This window comes from Mobula hypostoma, chromosome 27 (assembly GCF_963921235.1).
Source record: "Mobula hypostoma chromosome 27, sMobHyp1.1, whole genome shotgun sequence".
NCBI lineage: Eukaryota > Metazoa > Chordata > Chondrichthyes > Myliobatiformes > Myliobatidae > Mobula > Mobula hypostoma.
The window spans coordinates 37,615,483-37,635,776 of record NC_086123.1 but is presented as its reverse complement, the minus strand read 5'-3'; the positions used below and the strand labels follow the sequence as shown (position 1 = coordinate 37,635,776).

General features: G+C 44.4%; 1 protein-coding gene across 6 annotated transcripts in view; it reads right to left on the bottom strand.

The window, feature by feature from the left end:
• The window catches only part of LOC134338586 (unconventional myosin-XVIIIb-like), a 471,306-nt gene that overhangs the window by 86,720 nt on the left and 364,292 nt on the right, over positions 1-20,294 (bottom strand). For all 6 annotated transcript variants that reach the window (XM_063034529.1, XM_063034531.1, XM_063034532.1 and 3 more), the window contains 2 exons: positions 17,143-17,295; positions 2,853-2,966 (listed from right to left, as the gene is read on the bottom strand). In XM_063034529.1, coding sequence (XP_062890599.1) covers positions 2,853-2,966; positions 17,143-17,295 — 267 coding nt within the window. The remainder of the gene's footprint in view (positions 1-2,852; positions 2,967-17,142; positions 17,296-20,294) is intronic.

Sequence of the window (20,294 nt, the reverse complement as noted above, 5' to 3'; positions counted from 1 at the left end):
TGTGGAAGCTCAGAGACTGAGAATTTCTGACATGCCTTTGGCTCAAGGGGAGATTGTCTTAAGTTATACACACAAAATGCTTGAGGAATTCAGCGTCCGGGAGCATCTATGGAGTGAAATGAACAATCGACTCTTCAGGCTCTTCATCAGTTTTAAGAGCTGATGCTAAGTTTTTCACTTCTTTACAAAAGAAAATTATCCAATTTAATTTTGATATAGATTTGGAACTGACTGAACAGCTAAGCAGGTTCAAGGGCAGAAAAGTCTGCTCCAACCTGTCTGACTTTGCAAGGGGGTTTAACAGGGTGGTCCTGATAAATGGCCTGAAAAGCTGACTGTTTATTCCTCTCCATCGATGCTGCCTGAACTGCTGTGTTACTCCAGCAAATTGTGTGTGTTGCTCAACACTTACAGCACCTGCAAAATCTCTTGCATTTGTGACAGGGTAGTTGCAGGGGTTGTCTCCACTAGTGGGAGACTTGAACAACACAACATAGTTGCTAGATAAGAGGGCAGCATTTAAAATGGAGGCACAGAAGTATTTCTTTCCACAGAGAGTGGTGAGTCTCTGGAATTCTCTATCTCATAGGGTTTTGGAGATATTTAAAGAGGAGTTACTTGTGACAGCACAGAAAAGGCCATTCCAGCCCAATGAGCTACACAGCGCAGGTAGACAAGGCCCAATAAATCCATTCTGTCCCAAAGGGCCCAATTCCAACCCAATGAGTACTTGAATGATCAAGGAATGAAAAGCTATGGAGAACTGGCACAGAGTAGTTGAAATATGAGGCGGATTAACCTTGATCACACTGAATGGCAGGGTGGTCCTGAAGAGCTTTTTTTGTTGTGTTCTTATGTTCCATTTCCTGCATTACCAGGGCTCGGTGACAGAGTTGCAAGGCATTGGTCAGACTGAACTTGGAGTATTGTGAGCCATTTTGAGCCCCTTATCTACGAAGGGATGTTCTGGCATTGAGGAGACCTTTCGACATTTGATAGTTTCAATAAGATCTACTCTCATCCTTCTGAATTCCAGTGAACACAGGCCCAGACTATCAAACGCTCCTTATACAATAAGCTTTTCATTCACCGAATTATTTTCGTGAACCTCCTTTGAATTCCTCTCCAATGTCAGCATTTCCTTTCTTAAATAAGGGCTCAAAACTGCTCACAATACTCCAAGTGAGGCCTCACCAGTGCCTTATAAAGCCTCAGCATTACATCTTTGCTTTTATATTCTAGTCCTCTCAAAATGAATGCTAACATTCTATTTGCCTTCCTCACCACAAACTCAACCTGCAAATTAACCTTTCGGGAATCCTGTACAAGGACTCAAGTTTCTTTGCTCCTCATAATTTTGAATTTTCTCCCCATTTAGACAATAGAATCGTGAGTCTATCATCCTCTGCTTTAAACATACCCAATGACTTGATTGCTACAACTCTCTATGGCAATGAACTTCACAGGTTCACTACTTCTGGATAAGGGGACTGATTCCACAGATTCACCACCCTCTGGTTAAAGAAACATTCCATTTGTTTGCAGTTGGTCCATATACCTGTCTTTTAACTGAGAGGGAAGGAATTACTACTCTACGATTTAAGCTGCATTGAAAAAGGAGCAGAAGGACCACTGCAAGGCTCCCATATCATTGCAAAGGAGGGAAATTGTGAAATATCTGGAGCTGAGAAACCCAGTGGACTGAATGGTCCGTCTGGTCAGCATGACAAAACGATGAACCTTTGCTAACAGAGACAGTTCAACCAGCAAAGACGAAATAGCACTGGTAAGCAACAAAGCACATTTGCTTTTGTTATCATCATGAGAAGCCTGGAGGGAGGGGCAAAGGTGCCTGGGTTTAGCACGTCAGCTTTAATCCTATATGGTACATGGACAACCGGAGTCCACAAAATGACACGCGCATTATGAAACCGGAGACAAAAACAAATACTCAGCAAAATAAGACTGAGTTTAGTTCAGATATTCTCTTTTTCCTAACTATTAAAGTCCTTTAACTTTCTTAAATATAAGAAGGGATAAAGATCAAAAAGACAGGAAAAGATTGTGAAGTATTACTGAAGGGGCTAACAATTCACTGCAGCCAGAGTTAATAATTAACTTGCACAGGGAATTAAACCTGGCCTTTGATTTTTTTTTAATTTCTCGAAGCATGGAAAGTCATTTAAACAGCAACTCTATAATCCTCTGGTGCTGTGTATTCTACCCAGTTAATAAGTGTACAGATGCCATTCAAGTTACGGAACTTTAGTTACAACAGTGCCAATCTACACATGATGGCTATAATGTGAGAAACACCACGGTGTTCATGAAAGCAAAGTAAAGGGAGAGCTTTGAAGCTGAGCAGAATCACGCACAGCCAGTACAGTAGCTGCTGAAGGGTCTGCAAAGCCAGGCACTGAACTGACAGCAGAATTAGATTTATACAAAAAGGAAATGGATCAGTCAGCCCGTCCAACAACACACACAACAACAACCCCTACCAATGCACCATAGAAAGCATTCAACCTGAATACACCATGGTTTGATAATGGCAACTGCTCTTCACATGACTACAAGTTGGACCCTTGATCTCACAATATATCTCATGGTGATCTTGCACTTTATTGCCTACCTGCACCGCACTTCCTCTGTAGCTGTTACACTTTATTCTGCTTTGTTATTATTTTACCTTGTTCTAGCTCAGTGCACTGTGTAATGATTTGATCTGTATGAACATTACTCAGGACAAGCTTTTCACTGTGTCTCGGTGCAGGTAAAAATAATAACCCAATACCAACACCAACCCTACAGCAAGCCCATTTTTCTCTCTTACATCCCACAGATGGTCATACCATTTTCTTGTCCCTCTGAATATTTTCCAGCTGGACGTGCAGATGTCCCAACTCCTGCAGCATGGATTTGTGAGACTTCTCCATCTCCACACAATGTGCTGTGCTTTCCTGTAACTGATGAGAGGAGAAGAAAAATGGTTACTGAGTAATTGTTTGATGAGCATTTTGTTTGCAAGAAGGCCTGACTTTTCAAGGACGTGTTAGTGCACTAACAGTACCCAGGAAACGTGGACACTAAATCCACTGAGCGAACTTGTCAGAATTGCTGAACCAGCAGAACAAGACACCAGGAAGAGAGACGAGTAAAACATCTCATGAAACCTGTCCACTTCCAATATATCCCACTTCACACAGTGAAGGGCATTTGTGGTCATAAGAGATAGGAGCAGAATTAAGCCTGTGCCCCTCAGCTATGTGGAGTACTTCGCCATGTATTCAACCTGAGCCTGAGGCTCCGGAGGGTTCCTGTACTGTGGAAGACGTCCTGCCTCGTCCCTGTGCCGAAGACGCCGCGCCCCAGCGGCCTCAATGACTACAGACTGGTGGCATTGACCTCCCACATCATGAAGACCCTGGAGAGACTTGTTCTGGAGCTGCTCCGGCCTATGGTCAGGCCACACTTAGATCCCCTCCAGTTCGCCTACCAGCCCCAACTAGGAGTTGAGGATGCCATCGTCTACCTGCTGAACCGTGTCTACGCTCACCTAGACAAGCCAGCGAGCACTGTGAGGGTCATGTTTTCTGACTTCTCCAGTGCGTTCAACACCATCCGCCCTGCTCTGCTGAGGGAGAAGCTGACAGCGATGCAAGTGGATGCTTTCCTGGTGTCGTGGATTCTTGATTACCTGACTGGCAGACCACAGTACGTGTGCTTGCAACACTGTGTGTCCGACAGAGTGATCAGCAGCACTGGGGCTCCACAGGGGACTGTCTTATCTCCCTTTCTCTTCACCATTTACACCTCAGACTTCAACTACTGCACAGAGTCTTGTCATCTTCATAAGTTTTCTGATGACTCTGCCATAGTTGGATGCATCAGCAAGGGAGATGAGGCTGAGTACAGGGCTACGTTAGGAAACTTTGTCACATGGTGTGAGCAGAATTATCTGCAGCTTAATGTGAAAAAGACTAAGGAGCTGGTGGTAGACCTGAGGAGAGCTAAGATACCGGTGACCCCTGTTTCCATCCAGGGGGTCAGTGTGGACATGGTGGAAGATTACAGATACCTAGGGATATAAATTGACAATAAACTGGACTGGTCAAAGAACACTGAGGCTGTCTACAAGAAGGGTCAGAGCCGTCTCTATTTCCTGAGGAGACTGAGGTCCTTTAACATCTGCCGGACGATGCTGAGGATGTTCTACGAGTCTGTGGTGGCCAGTGCGATCGTGTTTGCTGTTGTGTGCTGGGGCAGCAGGCTGAGGGTAGCAGACACCAACAGGATCAACAAACTCATTCGTAAGGCCAGTGATGTTGTGGGGATGGAACTGGACTCTCTGACGGTGGTGTCTGAAAAGAGGATGCTGTCCAAGTTGCATGCCATCTTGGTCAATGTCTCCCATCCACTACATAATGTACTGGGTGGGCACAGGACTACATTCAGCCAGAGACTCATTCCACCGAGATGCAACACAGAGCGTCATAGGAAGTCATTCCTGCCTGTGGCCATCAAACTTTACAACTCCTCCCCTGGAGGGTCAGACACCCTGAGCCAATAGGCTGGTCCTGGACTTATTTCCTGGCATAATTTACATATTACTATTTAACTATTTGTGGTTTTATTACTATTTAATTATTTATGGTGCAACTGTAACGAAAACCAATTTCCCCCGGGATCAATAAAGTATGACTATGACTATGACTAATCCATTTAGCCCATTGAGTCTGCTCTGCCATTCAATCATAGCTTATTTTTTTGTTCAACCCTTTTTCCTGCCTTCTTCCTATAACCTTCCTATAACCATCATCAATTCCGCTTTAAATATACCCAAAGGCTTGGCTTCCACAGCTGCATGTGGCAACAAATTCTACAGATTTACTGCCCTCAGGCTGAAGAAATTCCTCCTCAACTCAATTTTAAAGGGATGCCCCTATGTGCTGAGGCTGTGTCATCAGATCCTGGACTCTCCTATTGACGGGAACCCCCTCTCCACATCCACTTTATCCAGGCCTTTCAGTGTCACACAGGTTTCCGAACTCTCTCAAGTACAGGCCCGGAAGCATTGACCGCTCCTCACAGGTTAAGCCTGTGAATCATTCCTGTGAACCTCGTTGGACCTTCTCCAGGGCCAGGATACCCATCCTCAGATACAGAACCCAAAATTGCTCACAATATTCCAAGTGTGGTTTGACCAATGCCTTATAAAGCCTCAGCAGTACATCCTTGTTATTCTGTTACTCTAGCCCTCTCAAAATGAAGGCTAACATTGCATTGGCCTTCTTTACTACCGACTCAGCCTGCAAGTTAATCCTGAACCGGGTCTGCCAGGTCCCAAGCAGAAGCAGGAATTGCATCCAATAAGCAATAAGCATCTCAATGATGCCAACCAAGGAGCACAGGTTACTTCAAAGGCACTGCAACAAAGTACAGTATCTCTCACCATCAGGACAATAATGGTGCAAGACCAGCGGTTTTCCACACAAGCAAATCTTTATTGTATGACGTAAACCGTACAAGTGGGAGGTTTTGCTCCCGGGCTTTCTCCTGCAATTGACGTGCTGTAAAAATCACGTCAGGTGTTCCTCCGGCTGGATGGAGGCCACACAGAGTCAGGCAGGAGATCTGCCAGAGGTGAAAGCCAGTCACATAAAATTCAGGTGAGTACCTTTCCTGCTATAGAGAGAGGGGAGATGCCTCTGCAGTTTCTGCAGTTAGCCTTGTCACTCTTTTTGAAGAATGTGACAATCAGAGCATCCCTGAGTTCAGCTGGACCTTCTCCTGGTCCCGGATGTGGACAAGCAGGTCATGAATACCATTTTAAAAGTTCCGTGCCACCTCCCTTGAGGATTTCTGCCGGAATTCCATCAGGCTCCATGGTTTGTCCTTCCTCAACTTTTTGCAAGCTGTCTGCACCTTTTTGATATTAGGATGCTTACTCATAGGAACAGGAAAAAATAGGAGCAGGAGTAGGTCACCTGCTCCACCATTCAATAAGATCATGTATTTACTGAGGAGGCCTCCACTGCTTCATGGGGCAGAGAATTCCACAGATTCACCACTCTCTGTGTAAAATAGTTCCTCCTCATCTCCATCCTAAATCTACTCCCTCGAATCTTAAGGCTATGTCGCATCATTCTACCAGTGCCTCTATCTTATCTATCCATTGCATAATTTTATATGTTTCTATAAAATCTCTTCTCATTTTTCTGAATTCCAGCAAGTACAGTCCCAGGCAACTCAATCTCTCCTTAGTCTAAACCCCCCATCTCTGGAATCAACCTGGTAAACCTCCTCAGCATTGCCTCCAAAGCCAGTACATCCATCCTCAAGTAAGGAGACCAGAACTGCATGCAGTGCAGATGTTAAACTAACTGGCCTATAGTTACCTGTCTTTTGCCTACACCCTTTTTTGAACAGTGTCCTCCTTCATGGGTTGTTGTGGAAGCTGGTTGATTAACATTAACAGTAGTGTCACGATTAAGTAGCTCCTGAACGTGTTCCTGCCATCAAGAAATGATGGCATCATTGTCCTTTGGCAGCCTTTTTGTCCATCTTTGGAGCGAAGGGGATTTACGCCAAATGGTTTGGGCCGTACGTTGCCTTGGTGATAATTGATATCACCAGAGTCAGCAAGCTGCGGTGTTTCTAGGGCCCTCTCCGTTAACCACCATCACTCCCACTTTATATGGCCTTCATTGACCTTACCAAAGCATTTGACTCTGTAAACTGTCCTGTCCTTTGGCAGATACTGTCCAAAATCAGGTGCCCGGAGAAATCTCTCAAGATCCTGCAGCTCTTACACAGTGCGACATTCACCAGCAACAGTGGCTCTGAAACAGCACCATTTAAGGTTGAGACCAAGGTCAAACAGGGGTGCATCATTGCCCCAACTCTGTTTGCCATTTTCATTTCAACCATTTGTCACCTCACAGGCCGAAACCTCCCACAAGGTCCAGGTTCTTCATAAGACAGATGGGGCTGCTCTGTAACACTAACAAGTTCAAGGCAAAGAGTAAAGTGTCAACTACTTCCATCATGGATCTCCAATATGCAGACAACAATTCCATTGTAGCTCACTCTGAGGAGGTTCTGCAGTGCATAATGGATGCTTTTGCCAGAGCATACAAGCTCCTGGGCCTTGATCTGAACATCAAGAAAACCCAAATACTGCACCAACATGCTCCAGATCAAGCTGCTAAACCTCCAACTATCCAAGTTGACAACATCCCTCTGGAGAACACTGATCATACCTAGGCAGCCTTCTTGCTTCAAGAGCTAACATTGACCTTGAAATAAATTACAGAACAGGATGTGCGAGTGGAGCTTTTGCCAGGCTGAGAAAGAGGGTTTTTGAAGATCGGAATATCAAAACCAAAACTAAGCTCCTGGTCTATAAAGTTATAGTCCTTCCCTCCTTGCTATATGGAGTGGAGTCATTGACAACATACAACAGGCACATAAAATCCTAAGAAACTTACGATCAAAGATGCCAGCACAAGATTCTGATAGTTAGCTGGAAGAACAGGCGCACTAACTCCAGCATCCTGGAGGAAGCTAACATTAACTCCATAGCCACAATCGTGACTCAACACCAATTGTGATGGGGGGGGGCCCACCTCATTCATATGCCTGACTCCCCCCTCCCTCAACAACTCCTGTCCAGCCAACTCAAGGATGCAAAGATCACTCCTGGAGAGCAGAAAAAGCAGTTCCACGACAATCTCAAGACTTAGCTGAGGAACTGCCACATCAACTTGAATGGATGGGAGAGATTAGCACAGGATAGGGATAGCTGGAGAAGGACTGTCTGTGAGGGAGTGCACAGCTTGAAGAATACCCCCACTAAGTGGCTTCACTGTAAGGAGAGACGGGGAAAGGGCCAACCTCCTCAATGACCAGGAGAAGAATCATACTTGACCATGAGTGATCGCTGATGATGACAATTACATAAACGCTTCTGTTTCACTTTGCTTTTGTAAGTTAATTTACAGTATAATAAATTTTCCAGTGTACCCCTTTGAAGAAGGAGTGTGAAAAAAAGCTCTGGTGAATTAAAATCACAAAAGATCCCACAGATGCTGGAAACATCTTTGTGATTTTTTTTTATAAGTGACCTGGATGAGGAAGTGGAGGGATGGGTTAGTAAATTTGCTGATGACACAAAGGTTGGGGGTGTTGTGGATAGCGTGGAGGGCTATCAGAGGTTACAATGGGACAATGATAGGATGTAAAACTGGGCTGAGAAGTGGCAGATGGAGTTCAACCCAGATAAGTGTGAGGTGGTTCATTTTGGTAGGTAAAATATGATGGCAGAATATAGCATTAATGGTAAGACTCTTGGCAGTGTAGAGGATTAGAGGGATCTTGGGGTCCGAGTCCATAGGACACTCAAAGCTGCTACGCAGATTGACTCTATGGTTAAGAAGACATATGGAGCATTGGCCTTCATTAATCATGGGATTAAGAGCTGAGAGGTGATGTTGCAGCTATTGGACCCTGGTCAGACCCCACTTGGAGTACTGTGCTCAGTTCCGGTCGCTTCACTACAGGAAGGATGTGGAAACTATAGAGAGGGTGCAGAGGGTATTTACAAGGAAGTTGCCTGGATTGGGGAGCATGCCTTATGAAAATAGGTTGAGTGAACTTGGCTTTTTCTCCTTGGAGCGACGGAGGATGAGAGGTGACCTGATAGGGGTGTATAAGATGATGAGAGGCATTGATCATGTGGATGGTCAGAGGCTTTTCCCTAGGGCTGAAATGGCTAGCACAAGAGGGCATAGTTTTAAGGTGCTTGGAAGTAAGTACAGAGATGTCAGGGTAAGTTTTTTTTACGCAGAGTGGTGCATGCGTGGAATGGACTGCCGGCGGCGGTGGTGGAGGCGGAAACGATAGCGTCTTTTAAGAGACTCCTGGATAGCTACGTAGAGCTTAGAAAAATAGAGGGCTATGGGTAAAGCCCAGGTAGTTCTAAGGTAGGGACATGTTCGGCACAGCTTTGTGGGTCAAAGGGTCTGTATTGTGCTGTAGGTTTTCTATGTTTCTATGACCATGTAGGAAGGGAGTGTTAGATTGATCCTAGATTAGGTTAAAAGGTCAGCAAAATATTGTGGGCCAAAAGGCCTGTACTTGCTGTGCTGTTCTATGTTGTGTTCTGTGTTAAGTTTGGTTTACCTGCTGCCTAGATCCTGACTCCAGCCCCAAACCTGTCTACATCTTTGACCCTTGGCATCTCCAGGTCCTGTGGCACACTCGGTTCACACTCCAATATACACACGTGACCTCGTGAGTACACAGATCCATAAGCGAACTGAGAACAGGGAATCCGTGCAGTTTGGAGTGAGCTGGATGCTGAACCAGTGGGATTGATTGCCAAAAAACTTGATACCAGATTATTGGAGTTTGACTGAAGTTTCTGTGATGACTGAATGTTAATCACAGCACTGAGCTCCGAATGCTCCAACTCTGCAAGCACAGCTAGCATCTTTTCTTAACAAAAACCAAAAGAACATGTCAGTCTATGGCCTCCTCTACTGTTGCAATGAGGCCACACTGAGGTTGGAAAAGCAACACCTTCTATTCTGTCCACGTATCCAACAACCTGATGGCATGAACATTGATTTCTCAAACTTCTGGTCATGACTCCCTCCCCCCCCTTCATCAGTCCTCAATCCCATTTCCCTCTCTCACCTCATCTCCTTTCCTGCCCATCAATCTTCCGTCCGTGGACTCACTTTACACCGCACACTGTCGGAGCAGTGCTGCCAGGATAATCAAGGACACAACTCACCCAGCCAACACACTTTCCGTCCCTCTTCCCTCCGGGAGAAGGTTGAGGAGCTTGAAGACTCGTACGGCCAGATTTGGGAACAGCTTCTTTCCAACTGTAATAAGACTGCTGAACGGATCCTGACCCGGATCTGGGCCGCACCCTCCAAATATCCAGACCTGCCTCTCGGTTTTTTTGCACTACATTACTTCCCATTTTTCTATTTATGATTAATAATTTAAATTTTTAATATTTACTAATTTTAACCATTTTTAATATTTAATATTTGTAACCCAGGGAGCGTGAAGTGCAGAATCAAATATCGCTGTGATGATTGTACATTCTAGTATCAATTGTTTGGCGACAATAAAGTATAAAGTATAAAGTACCTCCCTCTGGTGCTCCTCCCCCCTTTTCTTTCTTCCATGACCTTCTGTCCTCTCCTATAAGATTCCCCCTTCTCCAGCCCTGTACCTCTTTCACTGATTAATTTCCAAGCTCTTTACTTCACCCCCTCCCTCCCACCCGCTATCACCCATCACCTTGTGTTTCTTCCTCCCCTCCCCCCACCACCTTCTTATCTGACTCCTCATCTTTTTTTCCCTCCAGTCCTGCAGAAGGGTCTCAGCCCAAAATGTCAACTGTACTCTTTTCCATAGATGCTGCTTGGCCTGCTGAGTTCCTCCAGCATTTTGTGTGTTACCTTTTCAAAAGTAAGTGAGAACCCTCTCATCAATGGGGGATGCATTCTATGATGTCACTCTGAATGGAAACTGGTTCAGAATAAGGTTGATCTGAAATGGTTTACATTATCACACATGGTGTCACTTTATGTATACTGTAATCTATGACTATAAGTCTATTTATGTATATGTGGCCACACTCAAATAGTTACTTGTGTTCTATAGGGTTGCCTTTATATTGATATTTATTTTGCATTTTTTGTCGTGTTCTTTATGCTTTGTGTTTGTTCAAGCTGCATTGGACCCAGAGTAACAATTATTTTGTTCTCCTTTACACTTGTGTACTGAAGAATGACAATAAATAATCCTGAATTAGAGTAGTTTAGGCATTTACTCTGTGGTTAATAGTTTGCAGAACAGACTCGATGAGCCAAATTGCCTAATTCTTCTCCTATGGTGCAATAGGAAGCTGATCAGCAGCACTTTCACTTGGAGATTTGGAACCTCGCTCTCCTCGTTCAGAATATTCAGATGGCTTTACTATTGCATTTTGAAAAGTAATCTGTCTCTTTGCTCCCGAGTTAATAGGAAACTGATCAACGCACTTTTGTGTTTATACGAGGTAGTTGGGAACACGTGCATATTCATTCACTGAATGCAGCCATCACTGACAAAGCTGACATTTACTGCCATTCTCCTGGAGAGCTTGTTGGTAAGCTGTATCCTCAATGTCTGGTACTTCCACACCGTGTTTACACAGAGGAATGCCACAGAATCCTGCGCTCTGACGAATGGTGTAAATAAAGATAATTCTTTATTCTTTCTATTATCGGAGAGGATGCTGATTGGTTCCATCACTGTGCCTGGTGTGAAGGCACCAACGCACAGGATCACAGGAAGCTGCAGGATCACCAACGCGCAGGATCACCAACGCACAGGATCATGGGAGGCTGCAGGATCACCAACGCACAGGATCATGGCAGGCTGCAGGATCACAGGAACCTGCAGGATCACCAATGCACAGGATCACGGGAGGCTGCAGGATCACCAACGCACAGGATCACAGGAAGTTGCAGGATCACCAACGCACAGGATCACGGGAGGCTGCAGGATCACCAACGCACAGGATCACGTGAGACTGCAGAAGGTTGTAGGGTCAGCCAACTGCATCATGGCAAAACCCTCCCCACCATCTGGACATCTTCAAGAGGTAGTTCCTCGAAAATAGGCCACATCTATCCCGAAGGACATTCACCAAATGAGACATGTCCTCTTCTAATTATTACGATCAGAGAGGAGGTACAGGAGCCTGAAGACCCACATTCAGCAATTCAGAAATAGCCTCCACCCCTCTGCCATCAGATTTCTGAATGGTCCATGACCCCATGAACACTACCTTTTATTTTGCACACTTATTTTTGTAATTTACAGTAATTTTATATATTGCAAGATACTGCTATTGCAAAACAACAAATCTCACAGCACAGCGATAATAAGCCTGATTCTGAATTAAATGGTGAATCCCTGACACTCTCTAGCCCAGAGGCAAGATGACTGAATATTGATATATTTTTGAAAGATGGAGAAATTGAGGGCTGTGGGGACCTGGCACAGAGAAGGGGTTAAGGACTGGGGAAGGTGCCATGATGATATTGAAAGGTGGGGCAGACATGAGGGGCCGAATGGCCTATTCTTGCTCTTCCTTTCTTGTATCACTTGTGTAAAAAATTGACTGGGGCAGGATGGAAATGCTGGTAGACAAAATGAGGTTGATGTTCTGGAGCATGCTGATATTAAGGGAGAGGAGGTGTTGGAGTTGTTGAAATACATTAGGACAGATAAGTCCCCGGGGCCTGACGGAATATTCCCCAGGCTGCTCCACAAGGCGACAGAAGAGATTGCTGAGCCTCTGGCTAGGATCTTTATGTCCTCGTTGTCTACAGGAATGGTACCGGAGGATTGGAGGGAGGCGAATGTTGTTCCCTTGTTCAAAAAAGGTAGTAGGGATAGTCCGAGTAATTATAGACCAGTGAGCCTTACGTCTGTGGTGGGAAAGCTGTTGGAAAAGATTCTTAGAGATAGGATCTATAGGCATTTAGAGAATCATGGTCTGATCAGGGACAGTCAGCATGGCTTTGTGAAGGGCAGATCGTGTCTAACAAGCCTGATAGAGTTCTTTGAGGAGGTGACCAGGCATATAGATGAGGGTAGTGCAGTGGATGTGATCTATATGGATTTTAGTAAGGCATTTGACAAGGTTCCACACGGTAGGCTTATTCAGAAAGTTAGAAGGCATGGGTTCCAGGGAAGTTTGGCCAGGTGGATTCAGAATTGGCTTGCCTGTAGAAGGCAGAGGGTGGTGGTGGAGGGAGTACATTCAGATTGGAGGATTGTGACTAGTAGTGTCCCACAAGGATCTGTTCTGGGACCTCTACTTTTCGTGATTTTTATTAACGACCTGGATGTGGGGTAGAAGGGTGGGTTGGCAAGTTTGCAGATGACACAAAGGTTGGTGGTATTGTGGATAGTGTAGAGGATTGTCAAAGATTGCAGAGAGACATTGATAGGATGCAGAAGTGGGCTGAGAAGTGGCAGATGGAGTTCAACCCGGAGAAGTGTGAGGTGGTACACTTTGGAAGGACAAACTCCAAGGCAGAGTACAAAGTAAATGGCAGGATGCTTGGTAGTGTGGAGGAGCAGAGGGATCTTGGGGTACATGTCCACAGATCCCTGAAAGTTGCCTCACAGGTGGATAGGGTAGGGTAGTTAAGAAAGCTTATGGGGTGTTAGCTTTCGTAAGTCGAGGGATAGAGTTTAAGAGTCGCGATGTAATGATGCAGCTCTATAAAACTCTGGTTAGGCCACACTTGGAGTATTGTGTCCAGTTCTGGTCACAATAGGAAGGACGTGGAAGCATTGAAAAGGGTACAAAGGAGATTTACCAGGATGCTGCCTGGTTTAGAGAGTATGCATTATGATCAGAGATTAAGGAAGCTAGGGCTTTACTCTTTGGAGAGAAGGAGGATGAGAGGAGACATGATAGAGGTGTACAAGATAATAAGAGGAATAGATAGAATGGATAGCCAGCGCCTCTTCCCCAGGGCACCACTGCTCAATACAAGAGGACATGGCTTTAAGGTAAGGGGTGGGAAGTTCAAGGGGGATATCAGAGGAAGGTTTTTTACTCAGAGAGTTGTTGGTGCTGGAATGCACTGCCTGAGTCAGTGGTGGAGGCAGATACACTAGTGAAGTTTAAGAGACTACTAGACAGGTATATGGAGGAATCTAAGGTGGGGGCTTATATGGGAGGCAGGGTTTGAGGGTCAGCACAACATTGTGGGCCGAAGGGCCTGTACTGTGCTGTACTATTCTATGTTCTATGTTCTATGTTCTAAAATCAAATTTATTATCACTGACATATACGACATGAAATCTGTTGTTTTGTGGCAGCAGTACATTGCAAAGACACAAAAATACTATAAATTACAAATAGTTAAGTAGCTCATAGATAAATAATAAAGACAGAGTGTTCATAGACCATTCAGAAATTTGATGGTAGAGCGGAAGAAACTGTTCCTGAATTATTAAGTGTGGGTCTTCAAGCTTCTGTACCTCCTCCTCACTGGTACCAATGGGAAGGGGGCAAATCCCGGATGGTGAGGGACGTAAATCTGGAGTTATTTATTTGTTTATCTATTTATTGGAATCTAGGATGGAATCAGCCTCTCAGGCCCTTCGAGCCACGCCACCCTGCAATCCCCTGATTGAATCCTAACAATTACAGGACAATTCACGATGACCAACCAGTAGGACTTTGGACCATGGGATGAAACTGGAGCACCCAAAGGAATCCCATGTGGTCATGGGAAGAGCATACAAACTCCTTACAGGCAGCGTGGGGAATTGAACCTGGTCACCAGTACTGTAAAGCACTGTGCTATCCACTAGCCACTGTGCTGCCCCCTGCATTAACATGTTAAAGACATGCATTTTCAAGACAGCAGTAGTGGTTTAGGAACGATGGGTGTGGTTACAAATTAGGAAGGATTTAAGTTTTTTTTCACACAGATTAGAAAATTATCAGTAATTAACTCACTGATTTTTAATCACTACCAGACGTTGACATATAACCTGCCTGAGATCCCTGGCCCCTAACAAACTGCTGCCTTACATGAACACAGCTCATACCTTGTCATTTTCAGCCCCTTCAGATATTGTACCCCACCTCATGTGGATAACTTCAACTGCTTGCTGGTTGTCATGGTTACAAGAGGCAGAGGATAGATAGTGTGTGTCTTCTCAGCATTTTCTATACTGTTATGAAGTCATTATTCCTGATTAATTGGAAAATACACTGTGCTTAATGAAATTGAATGCATGAAAGGGCGTGAATCAGAATCAAATTTATCATCACCGGCATGTGTCGTGAAATTTGTTAACTTAGCAGCAGCAGTTCAATGCAAAATATGATAATATATGAAAAAATAAGTAAATCAGTAACAGTCAGTATGTATATGTACTTTGTACATTAAATAATTAAATTACATTTAGTGCAAAATAGAAATAACTTAAAGAAGTGAGGTGGTGTTCATGGGTTCAAAGCCCATTTAGGAAATGGATGGCAGGGGGAAGAAGCTGTTCCTGAATTGCTGAGTGTGTGCCTTTAGGCTTCTGTATCTCCTGCCTGATGGTAATAGTGAGAAACGGGCATGTCCCGGGTGATGAGGTCCTTAATCATGGATGCCGCCTTTCTGAGGCACCACTCCTTGAAGATGTCTTGGATACTATGGAGGCTAGTATCCGTGATGGAGCTGACTAATTTTACAACTTCCTGTGGTTTTCAGTCCTGCGCAGTAGCCCCCCCACCCCCCATACCAGACGGTGATGCAGCCTGTCAGAATATTCTCCACGGTACAACTATAGAAGTTTGAGTGTTTTGTTGAGAGCCAGGCTGTTGCTGCAACACCACTCAACTAGCATATCTTGCTCCTGTGTCCCTCTCATTTCCATCTGAGATTCTACCAGCAACGGTTGTATCATCAGCAAATTTATAGATGGTGGTTGAGCAATGCCTAGCTACACCTGAAGCTAGAGAACCATCAAATCTGAAGGGCTGAGCTCAGTTAGATCAGTAGCTCCTTGAAAATAAGATTGCATAGAGTTTTAGCATCAGAGTGATCTAGGGAGAGGTTAATAAGAGATTGAAGAGGGGGGGACACTGGGAGATCCCAGCTCACAGAGGGCATCACATCCTCTCAGACTTTAGGGAAACAAAATTACCTGGAAGTTGATGCCAGAGGGTTGTGGCTTGTGCAGTGGAACAGGAAGAATAACAGCAGCTGATCTGTGCAGCAGTACTGTCTCCAACTTACCCCATCTCTCCACAAAGAGCAGGTCAGTCACGCTGGTGTGCAGAAATGGTGACAAATTGCCCAATTATAACAGTAAATGTACCAGGGAGATACATTTCAAACGGTTCCATTAGCCTCGGGTTTTGCAAGCAGAAAATCCAACAGCACAACTAAATGGGCCACAAATATCCCTTAAACACGCTTGCAGAAAGAAGAAAAAAAAATGCAGATAGTTCCAACCTGTCCTTCAGATGCACTGTAAATGAACACAAGTTAAATGGTAGAGAATAGAAGGTCTGGTTTCAAATGTTTATATCATCACCTCGAAACCTGCTGTTTTACTGCCTCCCATGTTTTATCCTCTACATTATTTATGTGTAATGTATATTAAATAGATTCTGGATAAGACAGCATTTCATTATCTGTAACCTGAACTTCCCTGATGTTTCTGTGCATCACACAGATCTGATCGATAGTCAGCAACAGCTCCGTTCCTGATCTGGCTGATGGATTGATGGATAGAGGAGAGAGCTAGCCAGCAAAGCAATCACATCTGGGCCTCAAAGTGACAGGGCTGACCACAATTACACTGCCAGCTCAGATGCTCGTGTCAACTCACACCACAGATGGAAATGCTAGTGTGAGGTAAGGACTGAAAGCAGTGTCACAGGTAGACAAGGGGGCAAAGAAGGTGTTTGCCTACTTCAGAATCAGAATCAGGTCACAAAATTTGTTGTTTTGCAGCAACAGAACACTGCAATATTTAATAAATACTGTAAGTTACAATAAAAATTATGCGAAATAAATTAGAGCAAATAGAGAGTAAAAAGTGAGCTTGTGTTCATGGTCTATTCAGGAATCTGATGGTGGATGGGAAGAAGCTGTTCTTAAAATACTGAGTGAGTATCTTTAGCCTCTTGTACCTCCTCTTGATGGTAGCAATGAGAAGAGGGCATGTCCTGGATGGTACTCGGTGCACTGAACATACTGCAGTATTACACAAGGTATTGGTAAGGCTGTACCTACAGTTTTGGTTTCCCTGTTACAGAAATGATGTTAAGAAGTAATTCAGGGGAACCTGAATCTGAGGGGGAGCTCTTTCACTCGGGGGGTGGTGTGGGTGTGAAACAGTGGAAGTGGTAGATGTGAGTTCAGTTGTAACACTTAAGATAGGATAGGTACATAGATGGGAGGGGTTTGGTGGGATATGGTCTGGATGAATGTAGATAGGACCAGGCAGGAGATCAGGTCGGCATGGACTAGATGGGCCAAAGGGCCTATTTCTTTGCTGTCCTGTCGTGCTCTGTGATGGGCTGTGACTGTGACTGACCTGCCGTTGCAGCTTCTCCATCTCCAGCTTACTGGAAGTTTGATCAGGGTCTTGCATGGTTCCCAGCAGTAGCTGTGCGTCTACCAGGAGTGCATGCTTGCGTCGCAGATCCCTTCGTAGGCGCTTCTCCACGTCAAAGTCCCGATGGCCGATCTGCATTGGATGAGATCTACTTTTAGCAACAATTCATTTTACTTTGCAAGCAGTTTGGATGCCTTTGTCTGCCATCAAGGCCATAAAAAAAAATTGGCAGCAAAAGCAGACATTCTCAGTCTATCTGCTCTGATGAGACAGAATTTCAAGATTGCTACATTGTTATGCAAAGTCATCCTATTTAATTTGTTCCCTAATTCTGTGTTGCTTCTTAACAGAGCTTGTTTTCAGTCACATGACTGAATCAGAATAGAATTTAACCAGACAGTCGCACTGCACTAACTCAGGACCCACTTAGGTGGTCACAAACTGCCAGATGTGAATGAGTGATCCACGAGGACAGCCCACAGCGTAATCTTCATATATAAAATTAATTACTACAAATATCTAATGCTCCTTTGCTGATTTGAATATCTTTGATTAAACAGGGTGGTTTGTTTAATAATAATATAATGAACAGAAAATCACTTATTTTCATCCTTACTCAGCTTCATTGTTGACCACTGATAGAAAAGCAACTTCAGATTTCCCTGTCATATACTCTTGGTTTGCATTTGGAGATGTTTGAATCTTTTCTGCTTGGAAGTCAAAGATCAGATTGTGTAGGAATCCAAGAGAATGCACAGAAATGTAAGAAGCTGCAGAGGGTGATGGACTCAGCTCACAGACCATCCTACCACCAAAAGGCAGCATCTGTCACTAAAGTCCCAACATCTGGGCTATCCTGTCATTTGAATCAGAATCAGATTTATTATCACTGGCATCTGTTGTGAAATTTGTTAACTTAGCAGCAGCAGTTCAATGCAATACATGAGATAGAAGACAAATAAATCAATCAATCAAGTACAGTATATGCATATTGAATAGATTAAAAATCATGCAAAAATAGAAATAGTGTCCAAGGATTCAATGTCCATTTAGGAATCAGATGGCGGAGGGGAAGAAGCTGTTCCTGTATCGCTGAGTGTGTCTCTTCAGGCTTTTATACCTCCTCCCTGATGGTAACAATGAGAAAAGGGCATGCCCTGGGTGCTGGAAGTCCTTAACAATGGGCACTGCCTTTCTGAGACATCGCTCCATGAAGATTTTCTGGGTACTTTGTAGGCTAGTACCCAAGATGGAGCCAACTAAATTTATGAGCCTCTGCAGCTTCTTTCGGTCCTGTTCAGTAGCCTCTCCATACCAAACAGTGATACAGCCTACACACATCAAGCAATTTCCAGCATCTGCAGAATTCCTGTTGTTTGCGTTTAGTGATACAGCCTGTAAGAATGCTCTCCACGGTACATCTATATAAATTTTAAAGTGTCTTTGTTGACATACCAAATCTCTTCAAACTCCGAATGAAGTATAGCCGTTGTCTTGCTTTCTTTATAACTACATCGATATGTTGGGACCAGGTTAGGTCCTCAGAGATCTTGACACCCAGGAACTTGAAACTACTCACTCTCTCTACTTCTGATCCCTCTATGAGATTGGTTTGTGTTCCTTCATCTTACCCTTCCTGAAGTCCACAATCAGCTCTTTCATCTTACTAACATTGAGTGCCAGGTTGTTACTGCGACACCACTCCACTAGTTGGCATATCTCGCTCTGTATGCCCTCTCATCACCATCTGAAATTCTACCAACAATGGTTGTATCATCAGCAAATTAATAGATGGTATTTCAGCTATGCCTAGTCACACTGTCATCGGTATAGAGAGAGTAGAGCAGTGAGCTAAGCACACACCCCTGAGGTGCACTAGTGTTGATTGTCAGTGAGGAGGAGATATTGTCACCACTCTGCACAGATTGTGGTCTTCTGGTTAGGAAGTCAAGGATCCAATTGCAGAGGGAGGTACAGAGGCCCAGGTTCTGTAACTTCTCAATCAGGACTGTGGAAATGATGGTGTTAAATGCTGACCTACAGTTGATGAACAGCATCCTGACATAGCTGTTTGTATTGTCCAGGTGATCGAAGGCTGTGTGAAGAGCCATTAAGATTGCGTCTGCCGTAGACCTATTGTGGCGATAGGCAAATTGCAGTGGGTCCAGGTCCTTGCTGAGGCAGGAGTTTATTCTGGCCATGACCAACATCTTAAAGCATTTCATCACCATAGATGTGAGTGCTACTGGGCGATACGTAAGTGTTACCAGGCATTAAGGCAGCTCAAACTGCTCTTCTTGGGTACTGGTATAACTGTTGCCCTTTTGAAGCAGGTGGGGACTTGCGACTGTAGATGGAGAGGTTGAAAATGTTTTTGAATACTCCTGCCTGCTGGTTGGCACAAGTTTTCAGAGCCTTACCAGGTACTCCGTCAGGGCCTTCTGCCTTGCAAGGGTTCACCCTCTTTAAAGAGGGCCTGACATCGGCCTCTGAGACAGAGATCACAGGGTCATCAGGTGCAGCAGGGAACTTCACAGCTGTAGTTGGGTTCTCCCTTTCAAAGCAGGCATAGAAGGCGTTGAGTTCATCTGGTAGTGAATCATTGCTGCCATTCATGCTATTGGGTTTCGCATTGTAGGAAGTAATATCTTGCAAACCCTGTCGTACATCTGATGTCGCCTCCAACCTCATTCAAAATTATCTCTACACCCTTGAAATAGCCCTCCGTAAGTCATGTCCTGGTTTTCTGGTACAGACCTAACTGCTACCATCAGGCAGAAGATGCAGAACATGAGATCTCACATCACCAGGTTCAAGGACAGCCTTTTCCCTTCAGCCAGTCGGCACAATCTTAGTTACCAGCTTAGTCCACGTTTGCACAGATGCAGTGAAGAACTGACTTGATACAGCATCATAGGCATGAAGCATCAGAGACACAAAATTCGCAAGGAAGGTATAAATTAAACATAAATTATACACAATTTTTACAAGAAAGAACACAATCAGAACCAAAAAAAAATGTCCATTGTGGTGTTTCGGTCCAAAACGTCAACTGTACTCTTTTCCATAGATGCTGCCTGGCCTGCTGAGTTCCTCCAGCATTTTGTGTGTGCTGCTCAGATTTCCAGCAT